At 32.8% G+C, this 20,728-nt stretch overlaps 1 protein-coding gene, 1 non-coding gene and 1 pseudogene across 2 annotated transcripts in view; all 3 read left to right on the plus strand.

Moving 5' to 3' along the window:
* The first annotated feature begins 766 nt into the window (after positions 1 to 766).
* Positions 767 to 838, plus strand: TRNAH-GUG (transfer RNA histidin (anticodon GUG)). Its single transcript has one exon. It is a non-coding gene; the product is annotated as a tRNA-His (tRNA).
* Positions 839 to 1,313: 475 nt separating this feature from the next.
* LOC148277070 (uncharacterized) overlaps positions 1,314 to 20,728 on the plus strand; it is a 52,421-nt gene continuing 33,006 nt past the window's right edge. Inside the window, exons 1-2 of the mRNA XM_088233376.1 lie at positions 1,314 to 1,624; positions 2,029 to 2,265. Coding sequence (XP_088089502.1) covers positions 2,087 to 2,265 — 179 coding nt within the window. The 5' untranslated portion in view covers positions 1,314 to 1,624; positions 2,029 to 2,086. The remainder of the gene's footprint in view (positions 1,625 to 2,028; positions 2,266 to 20,728) is intronic.
* On the plus strand, positions 9,043 to 12,759 carry LOC148277071 (GDP-mannose 4,6-dehydratase pseudogene; annotated as a pseudogene).

Here is a 20,728-nt window from a genome sequence, read left to right on the forward strand (position 1 = left end):
CATTGAGTCAAAAACGCACGTCCAGGATTCTTATTCTATTTCACACTCAATAACGTATTCTTCGTCCTCTCGGACACAGAAATATATAAAGTGCCTCTACATATTATTTACACAAAAAAAAATCGTTTTTTTATGGTATTATTTTGTATATTTTACGGCAAAAAAAAACAAATGCACCAAAAAATATCGAGATTCGCTGCGGTTGGTACTCCAATGTATTGCCCTAAGCACCAGTAGATGCGGATATGAAAATATTAATGAAAAGCAAACAAATGTTTTTTAAAGTACGTCGTTTCCCAGTAGAGATAGGCAGAGAGGATAGAACGCCAACAAACAGGATCACTCCGTCTTTGCAATATTTGCATACAGACGTCGCTTCCTCCACTAACGTCAAATTTAGATCCTGAAAAAACCATTCTTGGATCGCAGGAATTGAAGTGAACTCATGAATGAATGGTTTAAAATATCATATTTACTATTTTACAAGTGGACGATATTTTATGCATTTTGTGTAGGAATTTACGAATTAAAAAAAGGTATTTCATTTATAAAACTTGTAGTAAATTTGTTTATTTTTCTAAGCCTCAAGCTAAGTAAGAATTAGAAGAATTTACCTAAAATACCCAGGAATCAGTATGTACCTTTGCTCTAACAATTACGTTATTTAAGAAACGTTATTAATTTCATCCAAATATTTTGTATAATGCATCTGTATTGACTTTAACTCTTATTGACTATTTTGACGCCACCCGGGCAAGCCCCGGTAGCCGTGATCGTCTAGTGGTTAGGACCCCACGTTGTGGCCGTGGTAACCCAGGTTCGAATCCTGGTCACGGCAGCGGAATAACCGCTGTCTCGGCAGGGCATTTTTTTTATTTCGAAAATATTTTTTAACAATAAAAAAGTTTGTAAAAAAAAACTACGTTTACATATCATGATTGTAGAATAACTACACTAGTATAATAACATAATAACTACGAAAGTCCTTAACTTTACAAGAGAGTAAGAGAGCGGTTTAATTTTTACCATAACTTGATAAGTATTAAAAAATATTCTTTGATAATTAGGTTATGTATATTTATTTTATTAAACCTGGAATATATAATCTGGAATAGTTAATGCCGCATTTTTCGCACATCCATCGTTGTTCTACGATCACGAAAATATTATATTTGGTAATCATTTTTTAATCAACGCTGTAGATTTTTTTGCAGTCTCATTTTATAGAACATTTTTTGTTGGTGTGCGTATGCAGGCGAAACGTGTTCTACCGAGGGGCCAAAATTTTTACCTGTTATTATCTGTAAATTGGCACTACTGCGGAGGCCATTGACCAATCAAATAGCTTTGTCAAGTTTTGTATTGTGATCGCTAACAGGTTGTAGTTTCGTAAACATAAACAAATTTATTTAATGATTTAATCTTGTTCTAGAACCTAAAATGTAAAATCATGAATTACAAATACTTTGAATAGTTATCTAACGGATTATTTTGTTATAATTAAGCTGCCAAGTTCTGAAAATCAAGACAAATAGTTCTTTATCCTGTGAAACCGATATCAAATTGTTTTTGTTAAACAGTTTGGTTTATGATAATTGTGAACTCGAGTATATACTTTATAAATGTAAGTAATTTATTATGTGTTATTTGTAATAATAAAAAAAACTCAGTTTTTATGAATTTGTGTGATTTGTGTCCTTTGCATTACTGTATTTTTTACTTGCAAATTACCATTATTTTATGATTCTCATATTATTTTATTATTTGCCTTACCATGCCCGTAAAAATATTTTTATACGCAGGCATTCAATAAATAAACTCGGTAAACCCAATACATAATATTTACATAGTTGTGATGTGCATTTTTCCCAAACATAACCTCTAAAAATTTTGGTGCCATTTGACATTCCATACATTACTGCCATCTGCCGACCAATAGATTTATTTAAAGAGTGTGAAAATTGTGCTATTTTACTTTCTGGGAAATTGTTATTTTAAAAAAAAGTATTTTTTTATGCCGTTTTTTAGCTGTAGACAAAACGGGGTCATCATTTTTTATCCAAGCCATTTTAAATCGGCGGGAAGGATGGGTACGCGTGTAGGTGGCGCTTGTTGCCCCGCCATGGGTGCTGAACGGGCCGGTCTTCCTGGACTTCTGAGAGACCTTCAGAGGTTATCTGAGGACCAAGACTCCGCTGATGTTGTTTTTCTTTTGGGACAACAAGAAGAACGGGTTTATGCCCACAGACTAATCTTATCTGCAAGGTGCGTAAAAAATACATTATTATTTTTCGCTTCTCAGTGAGTTTTTCCATTCTCGTCTCAAGCGCCTATCAATCAAAATGTGCTAAAGTGTAATGTTCAATTTAAAATAAATGTTTTTTATAAAACATTGAAAAGAGTGTTTTGAAAATAACTATTTGTAAAAAAATCTAACGCCAAGTTGTCCATATTTTTATTTTAGCGAAGTATCGAACCTTCTAGTAATAAAATAAGTCGCCAGGGGATTAAAGTACCTGGCTACCGTGTACGTGTACGCAATATATTATATTATTTTAGAACTGTTTTGTGTTACCTTAAAAATAATTGAAAACACACATTTATTTACTGCAGTAAAATTATGAATTTTATCATAGACAATTTGGATACCACTATTGTAATTTGAATGAACTTTTTTGTAAGCTAACTATAATATTAACTCGTTTAAACTTTAACTTAGAAAATAATGATTTGCTGATGTTATGTGTCATATTTTCAGTGTCACAAATAGTACAAGATGGTCTCAGTAATATATAAGTAGACTCATTTCTATCATTTGTTGAGTGGTACAAATAATATACGTAAGAGTTTTAATATCAAAATCGAACACTGATTTGAGTTTACTAAAACTGTTTATTTTATTTTTAAACACAATAACAAAAAAATCGGACAATTGTTTCGCCTTGCTAGGGCATTTTTAAACTAATGTATGTAGAATAAGTTAGTTCTGGTAGTACAAATATAGGCGGGTTCTACGTTCAAAGAGTACGGGAGGAATGCGGTTATGTGTTTTGACTCTGCCCAGTTGAGTTTCGATAAAAATTGGCGCCTCGATTTTCAAGAATATAATATATTCATGAATCGACCAGCTAATTTTTCTTGAAACTCAACGGTACAGCGTCACAACACATTACCGCATTCCTTCCTTGAAAGTAGACCCCGACTAAAGACTCATTTCTGTCCCATATTTAATGGTTCAAGTAGTATATCTGGAATATTTATGTTATTTGTACAAATTACTCGAATCTTGTTACACAAATAAGATGATCGGTGAATAATGAACTATTTCGCAAAATATGAGTTCTGTTGCTAAATAATTAGGTTCATAATAAGGTTTTTTTGGTCCCCTGAAAAGTTACACTTTTGCAGTTAAACTATTATATCCGCCGATCAAAGATATGTTTAAAAAAAAATAAGGAACATTAAATAGTAAACATTTTTTTTTGAAATCCCAAATTGGAAAGGAAACCTATCCAGCTTTTATTTCCTAATTTTTTTTACACGGGACTGTATGGAAGGTAACCCCCGTGTAAAAAAAAGTTCCAGTGTATTTTAACCAGCCGAAGAATGTGAATTTAATAATAGTATTACCTACCAACATGGGCAATATAGGGTGGTGCACCTACATCTCCACTTTCTATGGAAGTAATAAAAGCCAGCCGCAGGTAGGCGGGCCGCCCTAATGCACAAGTTATTAGGCTCGCCAGGAAGGGCGGGAATCACCGCCCGTAACCGCCCTCCACTTACTCAAAATCAAAGATTTACTTTATTTATTTACAAACAAGAAACAACTTCGTGGGCGGATTTGTAAAAAATAAATTTAAATGGAACCAAATGGATGTCACCGCGTGTGACAGGTGACAAGTATTTTAATGAAAAACAGAAAGGTTTACGCTAATTAAAACCATCCAATCTAATTGGATGAGAGCTAACATAGATCGTGTTAATTAATCCTTATTTTTTACTTTTTATATCTCGTATTCTTATACGTAGTTCTTTGTTTTCGCAGATACGGGAAAATAGAAAATATACATTTATAGGGCTTATGACATGTATCTGACTAGTTATTTTACTATGTTTTTTTTAAGTAATTTTTTCACTATGCATATACTCGTATATATATATATTTAATTTTTTTACGTCTTTTACTATGTTTCTTGCTATGTATTTTTTTTTTACTACGTATTTACTGGGTTGATTTATTAATTTATTTATACAAAAATACATACATATTATAAAAAAATGCAATAATAACGCATCCCAAACTCTATGAGGCCAAAGGCCCTGTGTTGAGTTGGGATACATCATAATGGAAAGTAGAAGCACGTACATAATTAAATAATACCAAAAAAATATATATTATTTCACTAACATACATATATTTCAAAGGGCATCTGGACAACACACTCAAGTATATAAATCTATGCAATATCTCGCAGCAGTCTTCTGCAATGGTCTCTTCCTTTAGGCAAAATCCAGACTTGTACACTCCTCCTGAAAATGGCTTTCGTTTTGAAGAACTTAATATGTTTATCCAGGACTTTGTCATTGTCTTGGCGCCACAACACCGTGCGTGTTTTTGGAGTTAAAAAATTCAAATTACAGGAAAGTTTGTGAATATGTTTTTTTACTGTCTTTCACTATGTTTCTTACTATGTATTTTTATTTATTTATTTATTCATACTTTTCGCTTACAAACTATAATTAATAATAAAAACAATGTGACCTCACTGGGATTTTCCGTGCCGAGGACACTTAACAATTTAGTTTTTTTGAAATTACATTTGAGAATAAACAAAGAAGACTAACTTAAAAAACAAACATAATTAACAAATATACACACACACACAGTTTTAAAAACAAGGTATTTATGTACATCTAAATTATTTATATTACAAAACACAATGAAAATAACAAAAACCTAACATAAGCTATACAGTTGTGGAGCAGTTGATTCAGTATTGGTATTCAGTAACGTTTTTTACCAAGTTTTTTGCTACATTTTTTTACTATGTTTTTTACTATGTTTTTCACTACGACTACTACCTTTATTTATTTTTTCTATGTATTGATTACTGTTTTTATATATATTTTTTTGACTGGCTTCTAAGCCTAAATAACCCTAGTTAGATAGTCAAAGCAACTTTGTATAAATGTATAAATGTACATAATATAATAGTCGTGGCGCAGTTGGTTAGACGGCCGACTGTGAAACTGGCGTCGCGGGTTCGATTCGCGCCAGTTGCAAGAAATAAATCCATGAAAGATTTTTTCTCAATTGGTCTGGGTGTTGATGTGTATTACCTCCTTCCATATCCCCTCTTTCCACCAGCTGACAAGCCTCTAAAAGAGAGGCTTAGCGGGTTATTCCTTAAAAAATAATAATATGTAAACACCCATAACTCTTGACGTTTTCATTCATATGTGATTATAAATCTTCTGATTAGTTAAACGATGTAAATCTACACCATAACATTACATAATAATATGTATGTACGCACCTCGGATACAGCAATATTACGCTTCATGATAATTTAATTACAAGAGAATTGTATTATCTTAATGCTTTCAACTCTCAACTCTCAACTAAGCAGTGGGTACGACTAATGACATTAAAGTACAGTTCATTAATGGAACCTAACTCACTTTAAGTATTCCGTATACATACACTAATTCACACACATTCGAAAAATAACTACGTATTTGAGGTGGGTGGTCCAATCATTGTGCTATTTTAAGTAATAATAAAATTTTAAAAAACTAGATTAACATTCAATTACATATCCTCGTTCCGTTATATTGATCCATGTATTCCACGCGATCATGAATAACTTCTGAGATAAACTGGAGTTTTCGATGAGGAAATGGAAATATTTTAATAAAATTTCAATTAAGCACGGTCAATTTATTGTATGTAAGGCTATATACTGCGAATGCCTCCTGGGTTCCGATTACAATGGGAAGTTGACAGAGTTATATTTTTCAATTTCCAATTAATTTTTTTATATACTTATATGCTTCAAATAAGGAATCATCATCATCTTTCCCTGTCTGCATCGGTACACCAATCGCAGCGTATCTTGATCATTTTTGTTACATAAAGGTAAGATGATCAGTCTTATGCTTCAGGTACCAGTCCATAGACTATGAAATATTTTAGTGTGAAAACACCCTATTAAATAAATATTGCATATTAACCCTGTCGGGAATCGAACCCGAGACCTCTGGCATGGTAGGCAAAAATGCGCCGACCATTACACCACGAGGCCGACACTAAGGAATGGACATGGAATAATAATGCTGATTTTTTACTACTAAACGCTTCGAAATTTTAAAGTACACTTTAAAATCCTACGAGAGGTATTTTTTTTAAATGTACTTGTTAAAAAAACTCTAAATCTTCCACAATATCATTTCCTCATTATGCGTCGTTAATAGGTGGCTTTACGTTATTGCTTTGTAAATTATTTGTGAGGGTTAACTTTTAGCTTTAATGCACTCCTCTAATTCACTGTCAATCATGGATAATTTCGTTTTCAATTCATGAGGGATGTTCTTACAAATTGAGTTATGAATTCACAAAGCATGATTCTTCGAATTACGTTTGGCAATGCATACAATGAAATTTTACAAAATTCTCAAATGTTTTTTATTTTAGAAATACGGTTTTTTTAGTTAGAATAGTATTGGTAAATTATAAAATGTGAAGCGATGTATTTTTTTCCCATAAAGCTGTATTATAAAAATATCTTTCGCAGGCCGAAATAGTAAATAATTATAAATGCCCCTTCTGATAACGTATTATATATGTAAGGTATTTTTAAGATGAAATATGAGAAAGTTAAATTTACTTCAAATAAAACGATTTAATTCGAGTTCGATAATTTGAAACGATTTTCTTCTTAAAATATGTTACAAGTTATAGTGTGTACATATATAAAGTTATAAATACCGTAAGTTTGGTTGGTTAGTTAAGTTAACTATAATAATAAAAATGCTTTGTTCGGTTTTTTTATTTTTTTTTAATTGGAGTTGCTTTATTATTTACCTTGCTTACATAATACAAGGTTTATATTTAAAAAATGGATTTTTCTGCAATTAAATTTCTTCAAATTTATCTAAACTGTTGGGATTAGGAGGGATATACTAATGTGGGCCAACCAGGAACTTCTCAGCATTTGCTCATGTGGAGAAGAAACCACTCAAAACTCTTCAGGAGAAGCCGGCCTGTTGGCAGTAGTCAACAGGCCTTCCGTTCCACTAGAGGAGTGTTTGGCATTTTCTTCCCTACTTTGGTTTATTTTACCAATTGCATGCACTGTATTGACCATGTATGATACCACCTCTCGTGCTCGAGTTTTTTATTACCTATCACCGATGGGATGACGCATAGATCTTCTAGAGAGCTTGAAACGATGCAGGTAGCTCATAAACCCACCATGACCCGTAAGCATCTGGGTAAGCTCGTAGCCAGCAATCTGCATTCTCCTGAAATCATAAGCATGGAAAATGGTAGGGGAAAACATTTTAGTTATACTTCCGGTAGGTTCACTTAAATAACGATCGTTCCAGAGTTGAGGGGTTCTGCTTCTTTTTTTCTTTAGGCAAAGCTGAGCGGGAAATCAGCGAAATCGGGGGCTGTCTTCTTGAGCTTTGTTCGCTTTAATTCCACTTTTATTTATAATTTTCACCAGTGACTGAGTATCGTCGTGACCGACATCGTCAGACTAGTCCGAACATCAATCTGACGTAGTCGGTAGCGACGAAACACGGTTACTGGTAAAAATTATAAATAAAAGTGGGATTAAAATAATGTAAAACTAATGTTAGTAAATATTGGTATAAAACCACTTACCGACTTTTTTAGTCCACCGGTTTAGAGACGTACCCGTCTCTTCGTCAGGACACTAACTACACCAACATGCTAATACTAAAATACACATCCACCTTCACCGTAGTATATATATGTAGTATTTCCAAAAATACATAAATCATATGTAAATTTATAGAGATCTGAACAAAGTCGGTAAGTGTTTATATACTAATATTTACTAACATTAGTTAAAATATTTGACAACAAAGTTAATGGTTTAAACATCAATAATAAAAACTGTATATTTATTATTACTTATAATTAAAATGCAGTTCCACCGTAAAACGTCAGTAGAAAAACTCAATCTGTATTTAAAAAAAGTAGTTAACGTTTAGTTAAATTACGTTATAAAAAATTGTTTTTGTTTTTCACTCTTTTTTTTTTTGCTTTTCTTTAAGTGTTTTCTTTGTGCATTTTCCTAAGCTGAATGGAATGTTGACACTCGCATTTTATAATGTTTATTATTTCTTATGAATAATATTATGTACCTTCCTTTTACATATGCACACCTTTTTCAAAAAACCTTTATTATTATTTAAAATAATTTATTTGATTTGAATTTATTTATTTTATTTCACAAATTATGAATATTTTTTAAAGTTTATCTAAGTAAACGTATTTTATCCAGCTTATATTTTCAGCTTCGCTGCATTATGCCGTGTTTACTAGAATCTTTATTTCATAAGGATTTTTGTGTTTGAACAGTATTCATGCGACGTTTTTGACATCGGTCAATATTGTCTTGTACGTAGACTCGGACCCCGGGGCTGTGAAAATCAATCGTCTCACAACCCACCCGCTTATTTACTTACTGGGGGTTCGGACCCAGGGTCTGGACAGATCATGCGGCGAATATTTCACCCTTCGGGCAGTTTGATATTGCGCCCCCGACAAATGGAGAATTTCAATATTTACGCGATTCTTTAGTCTGTGTTTTATCATATTTGATATTGCGCAAAAACACTTTTCCTTTATCTTTTGTATTCGATCGTTGCAACACGCCGAAGAACTTTTCTTCAACCTTCGAGATTTATAGTTTCATATTTTTTTAAAACACGATATATTATGCGAGTGAGTCACGATGTTTATTTATGTTTGTAAATAGCTGTGTGGATTTAACATTATTGTTCAAATGGGTATCGTAGGAAACTTCAGTCTGCGTTGATATCTAGAAAGAAAAGTATATCGTTTCATTTAATACACGCTATGTCCAGTGAACTGCAAACCCCAAGAAAGGTAGCCCTCATCACCGGAATAACAGGACAAGATGGTTCTTATCTGGCGGAGTTTCTAATATCAAAAAGTTACGAAGTTCACGGCATAATTAGGCGAAGCAGTTCGTTTAATACCGGCCGCATCGAACATCTCTATGGGGACCCGAAATCACATCGCGAAGGCATGATGCATCTTCATTACGGAGACATGACCGACTCGGGGAGTCTGGTGTCTATCGTGGCGCGGGTTCGTCCGTCCGAAGTTTATAATCTAGCAGCTCAAAGCCATGTAAAAGTATCCTTCGAAATGAGTGAATACACGGCACAAGTCGATGCATTCGGGACGCTTGCACTTCTACAGGCATTACGATCCACAGGTGTCAACGCTAAATTTTACCAGGCGTCTTCTTCGGAACTCTTCGGAAGTGCTCCACCTCCGCAAAGTGAGACCACGCCATTTTATCCGAGATCTCCGTACGCTGTGGCGAAGATGTTTGCCTATTGGATCGTAATAAACTATCGCGAAGCTTACGGCATATTCGCTTCTAACGGTATTCTGTTCAACCACGAGTCTCCCAGGCGAGGAGAGAGCTTCGTAACTCGCAAAATTACTCGAAGTGTCGCCAAAATAAGTCTGGGTCTTTTGGACTTCATGGAACTTGGGAACCTCGACAGTCGCAGAGATTGGGGCCATGCCAAAGACTACGTAGAAGCCATGTGGACCATGCTGCAGCAGGACAAGCCTGGAGACTACGTCATCGCTACTGGAGAGTCTCGATCTGTCAGAGAGTTCGTTGAAGCGGCATTCTGTTACGTAGGGCGTACTATCCGCTGGCAAGGATCTGGTACTGATGAAGTAGGCATAGACGGAGCTACAGGAAAAATACTAGTAAAAGTTAATGCGAAGCTTTTTAGGCCGACTGAAGTAGATTTCTTACTAGGCGATCCCTCAAAATCTAAAAGAGAACTTGGCTGGTTCACAAAAACGTCTTTCAATGAGTTAGTTAAAGATATGATGGATTCTGACATTGCGTTAATGAAGAAAAATCCTTTGGCATAGTTTTATGTTTAATTATTATTTAAATTTTTTTTATTAATATATCGGTTTAAACATCAAACATGTATTTAATTTTGGAAACAAGCATTTATAAAATATAATCGCCTTCAGATAATATAATTATGCATCCAAAAAAAACGGCGAAAGAATTGTTTTTTGTGTATTTATGTACAACGTATTTGAAAGGTAATTATAGATAAGCTTTAAATCCGCATGAGACGTTAAATGTAAGAAAGGGAAATAAAATGTTTATTACTTTTCCAGGTAGTATTACTTTTTTCCATAGAGGAAGATACATCCTGCTGTAGTTCTATGGAAGAACTGTTTTTATCAGAGATCCTGGGATAATGTTTATGTTCTTTTTTAGTATCTAAAACAAGCCATTGAACTGGCGTTTATGAGTCCATTTTCCTTTCCTAGTGAAAATAAATGATCCTCTGGGAAATTCACAGCTCTTTTGACCGTGACTCGGCATATTTCAGAACTTAAGGAATAAGGCTCTTCCTTTTTCTATTCGCTATTCATCCCTTACGACCTTGTCCTTTAAGCTTACTCTAACTCCGTAAGAAAATGAAAAATTACACTGGCGCCCTATCCTTTTACTTTTGTCTTAAGATACCTAGCATACACTTTTGTCCAAAATAAATAGTGTAAGTAATAAAAAAATATACTGAACTAGATGTCTTTTTCTAAACGAATACTAAATATTTCATAAAAATACTCGTTCATTAGTGAACGTATTTTGAAACACAAATCTTTATTAAAATGTCAGAAACAAATGTATGTATTTTATCTTTAATTTTACGCTAAATTTAGTATGTGCATCAAATAACCAGAATTTAAATCATCTTTACCCACTGTACTAAATAAGGCAGTTTTCTACACAAGCAAGTGTTCGTGGTCGCGTTTTATTTTGAAAACCATTTTAATTTAAGATATCTAAAATGGGATAAACCATACTTATTCAATGTTAGAGAACATTTTAGTTCGTTTTTATTGCGCCCCTTTTAAATTAAAACAGGTCCCATGGTGCGGACTAACGGACTCCGGATCATAAGCTGAGGTCTATTTAATTTTTTATTTTATTTTGTTAATTCAGAAAAAAAACAGCAATACAAAAAAATATACAAAAAATCACAAAAAAACATAAAATAAAGCCAAATCTTTTTTCCACATAAATACAATTATAAAAATCCAGTTCAGTTAGATATTAATTGATAGAAATGCATGTGTGCGAGTTTTTTTTTGTGTGAGGATGCGTGTGTAAAAAAGTGGAGTGTGGTTTTGGTAGGTATGTGAATATGTGTGTGATTGTATATGGGTGTGAGGGTAGGTTTTTGAGAGTAGGTCTATGATTTGAACCCTAAACTTCTACAATTTGATTCTAAGCTAAAATGAGCATTTATATGTGTGCAAATATTTTAAATATTTGTTTTGCGAAATAAAAAAAAACCTAATTTAATTTTGATTAAATTGGGAAAGTATATTTCTTACCACAATAATTTGAATTGTTCGGATATGTATATGTACCATATCTTCACTACATTTTATCTTATAACATTATTTAGGTAGTTTGTCTGTATTAATAGTATTTTGTGTAAGAATTACAATTCTTAGAATCCACTTTGTTTCACAACATGAACAAAATTCTCATTATTTTCTTGTATCGTATTTTAGAGCTCATTGTAGGAATAAGTCTCTATAAGTCCTTTGCACCTTAGCTCGCGTTTTAAGCCGCCCCGTAACAAAATCTTAACAAATTATTGTCGTGTTTAGTACCGCGTATATCCCAAAGCTTCTCGCTTAGAAAAGAGCTGAGAAAAGTCGGAGTATCGGAGAAGGAAAGCAATTTCGTTAAGCCGAAGGAAGGGCAGGGAATCTTAAAAACTTTCCCGCCACAAAGGGCCGCCATTTGCCGTGCCGCGGAAATTCGCAACAGAATTACGAGAATTTAAGTGGATTTGATAGCATGCCGAGGAAACCCTGTATTCCCGGACTAATGGAATTCATTCAACACTCGGAAGGGTCGTAACGGGGTGGTTCCATATAGAAATCTCTGCGGGCGATACATTCGGCAACCGAAATGAGGTGAGCCATACCCATGTCGGGATTACAAATAATGGAACGCTCCTGTTTATTGTCAAAGTAATCGGGAATTACACTCTGGAATGACTATTACTTTGTGATACTTGAACCACCTAAGAAAACGTGACAATATTTCTAACTTTATTCAAAACATTTCAGTATAATATAGGCAATAATGTCTTCTTTTTGGGGTACTGAATAATATTGATGTAGGTATTTTTTAATTAAACTCCGTTGGTTATAATTTTGATGAAAATATAAAAAGAATTTCTCTGGTCAGTTTTCATTATTTTGTTTATTGACCGACTAGCGCCGGTCTCGAAGATGCCTACTTAGGTGAAAGTGCTCATTGGTCAAAAAATAAAATAATTAAACCAAAATAAGAAATTTTATTCAAAATTCAAAATCATGTGTTCATAATGGTTCGATCATTAACTGGTGAAATACGAAAAGAAAAACAAAATTTCACATTAAAATTGCAAAGTAATCAAGAGTATTTTAAATAACATTGTATGTTTTTTTTATACTGTAATAACTGTCACCCGTTGATTTTTTTGTTAATTTACCCCAGCTGTCTATTTTTTTGCAAATCTGTTTTTTGTTTTAAAGTCTTAAGTTTATTTTATTTTTTTAATGGCTACATACATAGAATTAAGAATAGTCCAGAAACCGCACCGCATACGCACAACAAACAGAAGGCGACTAAACTACTCATAAATAAGTAGGTTTACGATTTGACCCATTAGCTTTTTTGTAGACGTCGCTCAGTACGCAACTCCTGATTTGAATTCAACTATGCCGTGTTGTGTTCTTTTAAAGTGTAAAAATACTGCTAGGATCTTAAAGAAACAGGATGGAATCACATTTCATGTGTAATTAGCGAATGAATGTGTATGTAGCAAATGCATTACTTAAAAAAATTATTATTTTTCCATCTGTCAGATTGTCGAAGAAACAAAATGAATATTTCGTTAGTGTTGCCAGGGTAGTATTTTTTTTACCCTACTTTGTTCTTCTAATGAGAGAACTAATGAAAATTGGATCTCGGATTTAGCAACTCTGTGGTGGACATTTGACCAACATTATCTTTCAACATTAAATATTATTTAACATGATATGAAAATATCCGTTATATGTAAAATAAAATTTGTTTTATATTTTAAGTTTAAAGTTCATGAATTCAATTACTCTTATTAAATGACCCTTTACTTATCTACTCTGTTGTGTCAATCAATATTTCCGCGTGCACAATAAAATTTTAAAGAAATTAACAGATTGCTTTTTTTTTTTACCATACATTTGTTTTATAATTGTATTTTTTTCCCATCGTGCATCATTACGCGGCAACATCACGAATGCGCGCGGCGAAACTAGGGGAATTATTGGACACAATCCGATGTATTCAAATATGATTCTACGCTCCTTCTGGACTATTCATAATTCCATGGCTACATACAACAGTTAAGTGGTCAATATAATTAAACATTAATTTTCAAATATTTCGCACTATAATATTATGATTTATTTCTACTGAACAAACAAAAAATTTACAGTTTGTCAGTAGGTTTTATTTTTTATGTATATAGAAAATTTAAAACTATTATTATTTTTAAAATCTACGTACTATAAGCCAAGTCCTCAGTATACGTCTGTCTTGCAAGTTTTGAACCATCCCAAATTTAATTGCCATTACAGCTAACCCATCCACACTGGTAAATCCTGCTGTGGATAATATGTATGTACATACTTCAACTTATGCTTGTATCCAGATAAGAGGGTTAATTGTTAAGTGATGCAGTTTACAGTGTGTATTTTTTTTTTATAAATATATGTAAATTTAAATTATATTTTTAACATAAAATTCTAAGGTTCACAACTCCACATCTTTACAGAAATTCTGTGGCCGCATTCTGTAACTAAATTATGCGTAATGTAACATGTAACTAGTAAGATATTTTTTTTGTATATTTTTTTAAGTTTCACACACTTTGCCAATTTTGTTTTTTTTTTGGTTCTGTCATTTTTGTAAGATGTTCAGATTTTTAAGTATTATTTAATTTTCATTAGATTTCCATATTTAAATCATCTCAAAACATAACTAAGACTAAATATCCCAGAAATCGAACCCGGGACGTCAAGCTTGTTAGGCGAACGCGCCTACCATTACATGCGGGGCGGACTTTTCTCCACTCGATTACCTTTTTAAGGATTTTTACCTGAGAACAGCCAACGAGTTAAAAACAGTCGTTCAGGATTCTGGTTCTATTATATACATATAACTGTATTCTTCATCCGCTCGGACACAGACAGATTTGACAAAATATACTTAAAATAAATTTAAACAACGTTTTCGCAGCACCTTCATTACGTTAATTCGCTCTTCTAATTATTTTTTTTATATGTATTTCAGCCTTTGAACTTTTCTGGTGAACATTTTTGAGGTACAAAGCAAAACATGTTATTTTGTGTAATTTCGCGAAATTCTCGTTCATGTACGAAAGCCCGTTGCTTATGGCACGTGATGGCTTGCGTGTGAGAAGGGCGGATTTCTGCGGAGAAAAACCTTTATTCAACCAGAAGTATTTTTCCCGTACTCCCTGAAGATTGATTGTAATTTCTGGCCGAGGCGTTTGCACGCTCCGAAATTCACAAAATACAAAAAAAATGGTGTTTCCCGCCGAAACGAGATACAAGTAGGGACCTACCAACCGACCTACATGCCTACTTCATCCGTGTATTTCACACGTTTATTATTATAAGATTAACTCTCAAATAGCTTTGAGTTAATTAAAACACGCCTAGCCATATACAAAATTGACCCGGTTAAAAGTATGGACAACTACTTAACATATTTCCTTTTCTGAAATGTTCTCTACCTCTGTTGTTATTTAAATGTAAAATATTATAAGCCATGTAAATTCTTAGACATCCGTTTTGCCTAGTATAATAAGTTATCCATCTCTGTTGAAAATGCATTAAAAAAAATTAAAAAAATAAACCCAGCTCCCAAGAAAACGTACAGACAAAATTATCTTAATATTCTGAGATAATTTATTTTTCTTCGAAATTTTTTCTCGATGGAATTCTTTATTTAATTCGTAATACGTAATTTTATATACACGTCTTTTTGTTTTTGCTGATAAGTAATCTAAATTGCCTAACTAGGGTCAGCTTTTCCGTTCTGAAACAGTAAATGCATTTTTTCATCTATTTTTAGCAAAAAATCCACTTCAAAAAAACATTTTTAACCACTTAAAGCGTTTTATTTTATACTTTTCCCATTTTGAAATTAATGTTTACAAGGACGTTAAAAATTTATATATCGATTAAAAATAATAAATAACATAAAGTATATTAAAAATTAGAATGGAGTTCAATATTTTTGTAAATATAACAAACTTAAAATTTCATATAAATGTAAAATATGTTTATATCTAAATCAACTCTTGTTTGTATGACCAATGTTATGTTTTGTCGTGTCCGACGCCCGAACACAAAAAACAACACAACATGGCACATAATACAACACATAAACCCTTTTTTTAATGGTATACACAATTCAAAAAAAATATATATATATGTATACTGTTTTTGTACCTACGTAATTTCTGTTACGTACTTAATATTTTTTAACTAATATTTTAAGAGTAACTTAAGAATTATTAAGTATGCCAATTTAACTGGCTGCATTTTTGAATAAATTCAGTAAAGAATTTATTTTGGCGAAACTGTTACCATGAAGAAATCGTTAATATTTACTAAATAACATTTAATATACCGTATTTATTTTCCGAAGTGAAACATCCTTGTAAAAAGCAATTAAGTAATCAGATAACAAATAATTCTACTACAAAGTTTTGCTTTAACTTTTAGGTTAATTGCGTACTTAATCAAAAGTAATGTTTTAATTACACCGATGGTGTTACGTTTCCACGTAGCGTGAGGGCGATAGTACGACAGACGAAACGTTCTCAGTCCCATCTCTAGTATCAAGAGAAAATGTATTATTTTATGCTAAGTTTCTTAAAACAGTGTTTCAGACAAGTTGGGAAAATAGAGTGTGACGTTATTGTTTTCTCTTGATACTCAATGATTATGCTCAATTTGGTTATATAAAGGAAAAAACATGTTTGGTTCTAGCGTATTAAATAAATTTTAAATACATTTTTTTCAATGATAAGCGAGTAAAAACAGTTTTTTTCTGTATCTAGGTTGTACGTCTATATATATATATATATAGTTGGATAATTCATATAGCGCCATTTTTGTGAAAATCACCTCAAGGGCGCTGTACAATGAATAAATATCCCAGTACGTCTTGCAGCTATAGAGCGCATGGACGGTTGGGATTCTAGTTCCTCGTTTTCAATTAAGATCAATCAAAAATTATAACAGATAAGAGCTAGATTACAGGACGTCTTGCAGCTACAGAGCGCATAGACAGTTAGAAATTTAGCCCCCATTTACACATTTTAAAAATTGACAAATAAATTTAGTGTATTAATGATACTAAAAAAAATTGAAATAATATGAATAGTAAAAAGGAGTAAGATTACAACACGTCTTGCAGCTACTAAGCGCATAGACGATTGGAATTCTAGACCCCATTTACAAAATTAAGGTATTTTAAAGTTGATATATGAAAGCTACATAACCAATCATCGTGCAGCTACAAAGCGCATGGACGAGTGGAATTCTAGCAAAGTTAGAATGATATCAATAAATTTACAAAAAATAGAGCATAGTAGTAAGTTTGTCAAGTGTTCATGCCAAGGAGTAAGCAATAAAAAACTAAATAAATAAAGCACTGTATCAACTCCATGGTTAACAAAGGGAGATAGATGTCCGAAGAGAATCTTTTGTAGACAGTAGGTAGATACCGTCACCATGTGGTCCACTGGCTGCTGGAGAATTTCTGGAAACGCACGTGTGTAGACTGGGGGATTATGCCTATAGCAATAGTTGACAAACTATGCTTAAATAGTAAAAAAAAACGTTTTCTTTGTTCTTCGTTTTTTCATGGCCTTTTCACATCTCTACTCGGGTGTTCTGGCCAGTGTAGAGTAATTTTGTTTTGTTTTTATTTTTTAATTTTTTTTAACATATTTACACATGTGTAAGTAATATAATATATACAAGTTAGTATGTTAGTATTTAATATAATATATACATATAATAATATTACATATTTACAGCTTTACACCATTTATAACTAGATATTTACATAGGATTTTAAATACACGTTTATTGGGTGGGGACAGGAGAGTTAGAATATGAATAGGGAATGGGATATTAATGTCAGACAGGTCGGATAGGAAATCAGGATAACAATCATTTATGGGGCATCCAAAAAAATAAGGTTTAAATCTTCCTCATCTAGCTGACATTCGCAAATGGCAGAGTCCCGGGCATGGATTTTGAACAGGTGAGAACCATTGCAGCAGTGCCCAACGGAGGATGTCTCAAACTTGTTCAGAATCGTTTTTTTTTGTTAAAAATTTGACAGTAAAAATCACTAAGCCAGTGCTTATAACAATATTGATATAAATAATCATAGAATTAGGAATAGTCCAGAAACCGCACCGCATACGCACATCAAACAGAAGGCGACTAAACTACTCATAAATAAGTAGGTTTACGATTTGACCCATTAGTTTCTTTGTAGACGTCGCTCAGTACGCAACTCCTGATTTGAATTCAACTATGCCGTGTTGTGTCCTATTTAAGTGTAGAAATACTGCTAGGATCTTAAAGAAACAGGATGCAATTACATTTCATGTGTAATTAATTAGCAAATGAATGTGTATATAACAAATGCATTACTTAAAAAAATAATTATTTTTCCATCTGTCAGATTGTCGAAGAAACAAAATGAACATTTCCTTAGTGTTGCCATGGTAGTAATTTTTTTACCCTACTTTGATCTTCTAATGAGAGAACTAATGAAAATTGGATCTCGGATTAAACAACTCTATCGTGGACATTTGACCGACATTATCTTTAAAACATCAAATATTATTTAACATGATATAAAAACATCAGTTTTATGTAAAATTAAAATTGTTTTATATTTTAAGTTTAAAGTTCATTAATTTAATTACTCCTTTTAAATGACCCTTTACTTATCTACTCTATTGTGTCAATCAATATTTCCGCGTGCACAATACAATTTTAGAGAAATTAAGAAATTGCTTTTTTTTACCCCACATTTGTGTTATAATTATACTTTTTTCCATCGTGCAACATTACGCGACGGCATCACGAATGTGCGCGGCGAAAGTGAGGCATAGTGGGGGAATTATTGGACACAGTCCGATGTATTCAGATATGATTCTGCGCTCCTTCTGAACTATTCTTAATTCTATGTGAATAATGTTTATTATAGCATTATTGACATATTTGAATATATGGTGAGAACTGCTTATATTTATAGTACCTACCATATTTTTTTATGAAATAAAATATTAAAAAAACTGTACTTGCATATTTTATGTTTTATGTGTATATTTATATATTTATGTAATACTCAACTTGAGAATCGTCCTAATATCAATGTAGGCGTACCATTTTGGGGACGAGGCACAACGGAAGATCGCGTTCCGGAGACGACTGATAAAGAAGTTAATAGCGATGTTTCCAGAACATTTCTCCCGGCTGCTGACGCTTCTGGTCATCCATCAGATGCTGTCAGCGTTTTACTTCCTCTTGGTAAACATGCGGCTTCTACACTTCCCACCTCCCACCCCCACCCATCTGACACACTAAATAGGTAAACTCTGATTTAAGGGTGCGGAGAATACTGGAAGAAACATTTGAATGTTGTTTTTCGTAGAATACCTATAGAGACATAATGAATAATATCCGTGTATTTTTGTAAATCTTTTTGTGCTTTAGACTTTATTTTTGAAAACTATAGTAGGGCCAATTTAATAGGTCACATTTGACATTTGTCGGTTTTAGCTTCATAGTGAGGTAACCTGCTTAAAAACATCGATTAAAGTGAATGAATCGATTCGGACTTCAAACATAATATATGTCAATTGAAATCAGTTGCTATGAAAAAGTACTTATAGGTACTGTAATTTTATTTTCAAAATCATAAGTCGAATCCCTGTCCCATTATTATTTTCTATCTTAAATTTAAGGAACAACATAAGATATGTACATAATTTAACAAAACTATCAACATTCGATTTTTCTGGGTAACATCCCTAGTGTTCAAAAAGAAAAAGGGTTCACTGATGCAACATTGTAACGACGTTTAGAACAGAAAAAGTTTAATATGTTTAGAATGGTTTATTAGTGAAAGTAAATCATAAAATTACCTTCTTTTGTCATTATTACAATAAAAATGTAATCGTAATTGAAAAAAAATAAGCAATTGTGCAGTTCTAAATTCGAAAAAATAAATAATATTTTACTACCGCCCTTACAAGGTTATGTTGTTGAATTTTGATGAAGTGTCATATGTGACCTATTAAATTGGCCCTACTATAATAGACGTATTCAACGTTAATTCATTGCTATTCAAATTATAATAGGGTACGGATAATACTGAAAGAAACGATTGCATGTTTTCTTTAGTAGAGTGCGTATATAGATAAATTTATTCATACATTTTTGGTTAAAAACTTGTACTTGCCCAGCTAACAAGGGTACATACCCCGTTCCAAGCTAGGCAATTACATTTTAATACACAATAATAATTTATAATATTATAATGGTATTCACATATAAATATACATACACATACACATACACATATATATAATATACACTATTCAATTAATACAGGCGAATTCATTATTATGTTTCTGATCCTATTTAATATTTGTGGTGATATACTCGTATGTCTGAGTTAACTAATTACTCGTCCCAACTCAGGACTTTTGGTCCCATAAAGTTGGGACTTATGTCTCAAAAAATGTGTAATTAACTGTTTTTTAGTAAATAAATAAATAAGAAATGAAAAGTATCCGTGTATTTTTATAAATCTTTTGTGCTAACACAAACGTACTCCATTGTACAAATAATCAAATTACCCAAATTATCACGTCGTATTTCAGTTTGGGTAGGCTGGGATGATAGAACTTTCCAAGGCTCTGTCTTTGCATACAGGCCCCACTTTCTCTACATCCACGCATCTTGGCTGAGATAATAGGACTTTCCAAGGTTCTTTCTTTGCATACATGCTCCGTTTTCTCTACATCCATGCCTGTTCTCACGCACGCTCGCCGATTATTCCGACTTTTAATGTATCCATCTTTGAATATTTGTTAGATTCGGTCATGTATTTCTCGGTATTCCTCGTTTTATTCGTCCATTAACATTCGCATGGTAAATCCTTTGAGCCGTCCTTTCGCTGACAATTCCGCCGCTCTGCATGTCCATGTCCAAACCAATGCAGCATCTCTTTTTTAAACGCCGTTTCCACGTGGATAATACAGCGTTGTTTTGTTC

The sequence above is a fragment of the Micrasema longulum genome, unplaced genomic scaffold (assembly GCF_059751315.1).
Source record: "Micrasema longulum isolate JH-2025_06_02 unplaced genomic scaffold, ASM5975131v1 h1tg001090l, whole genome shotgun sequence".
In the NCBI taxonomy this organism is placed as follows: domain Eukaryota; kingdom Metazoa; phylum Arthropoda; class Insecta; order Trichoptera; family Brachycentridae; genus Micrasema; species Micrasema longulum.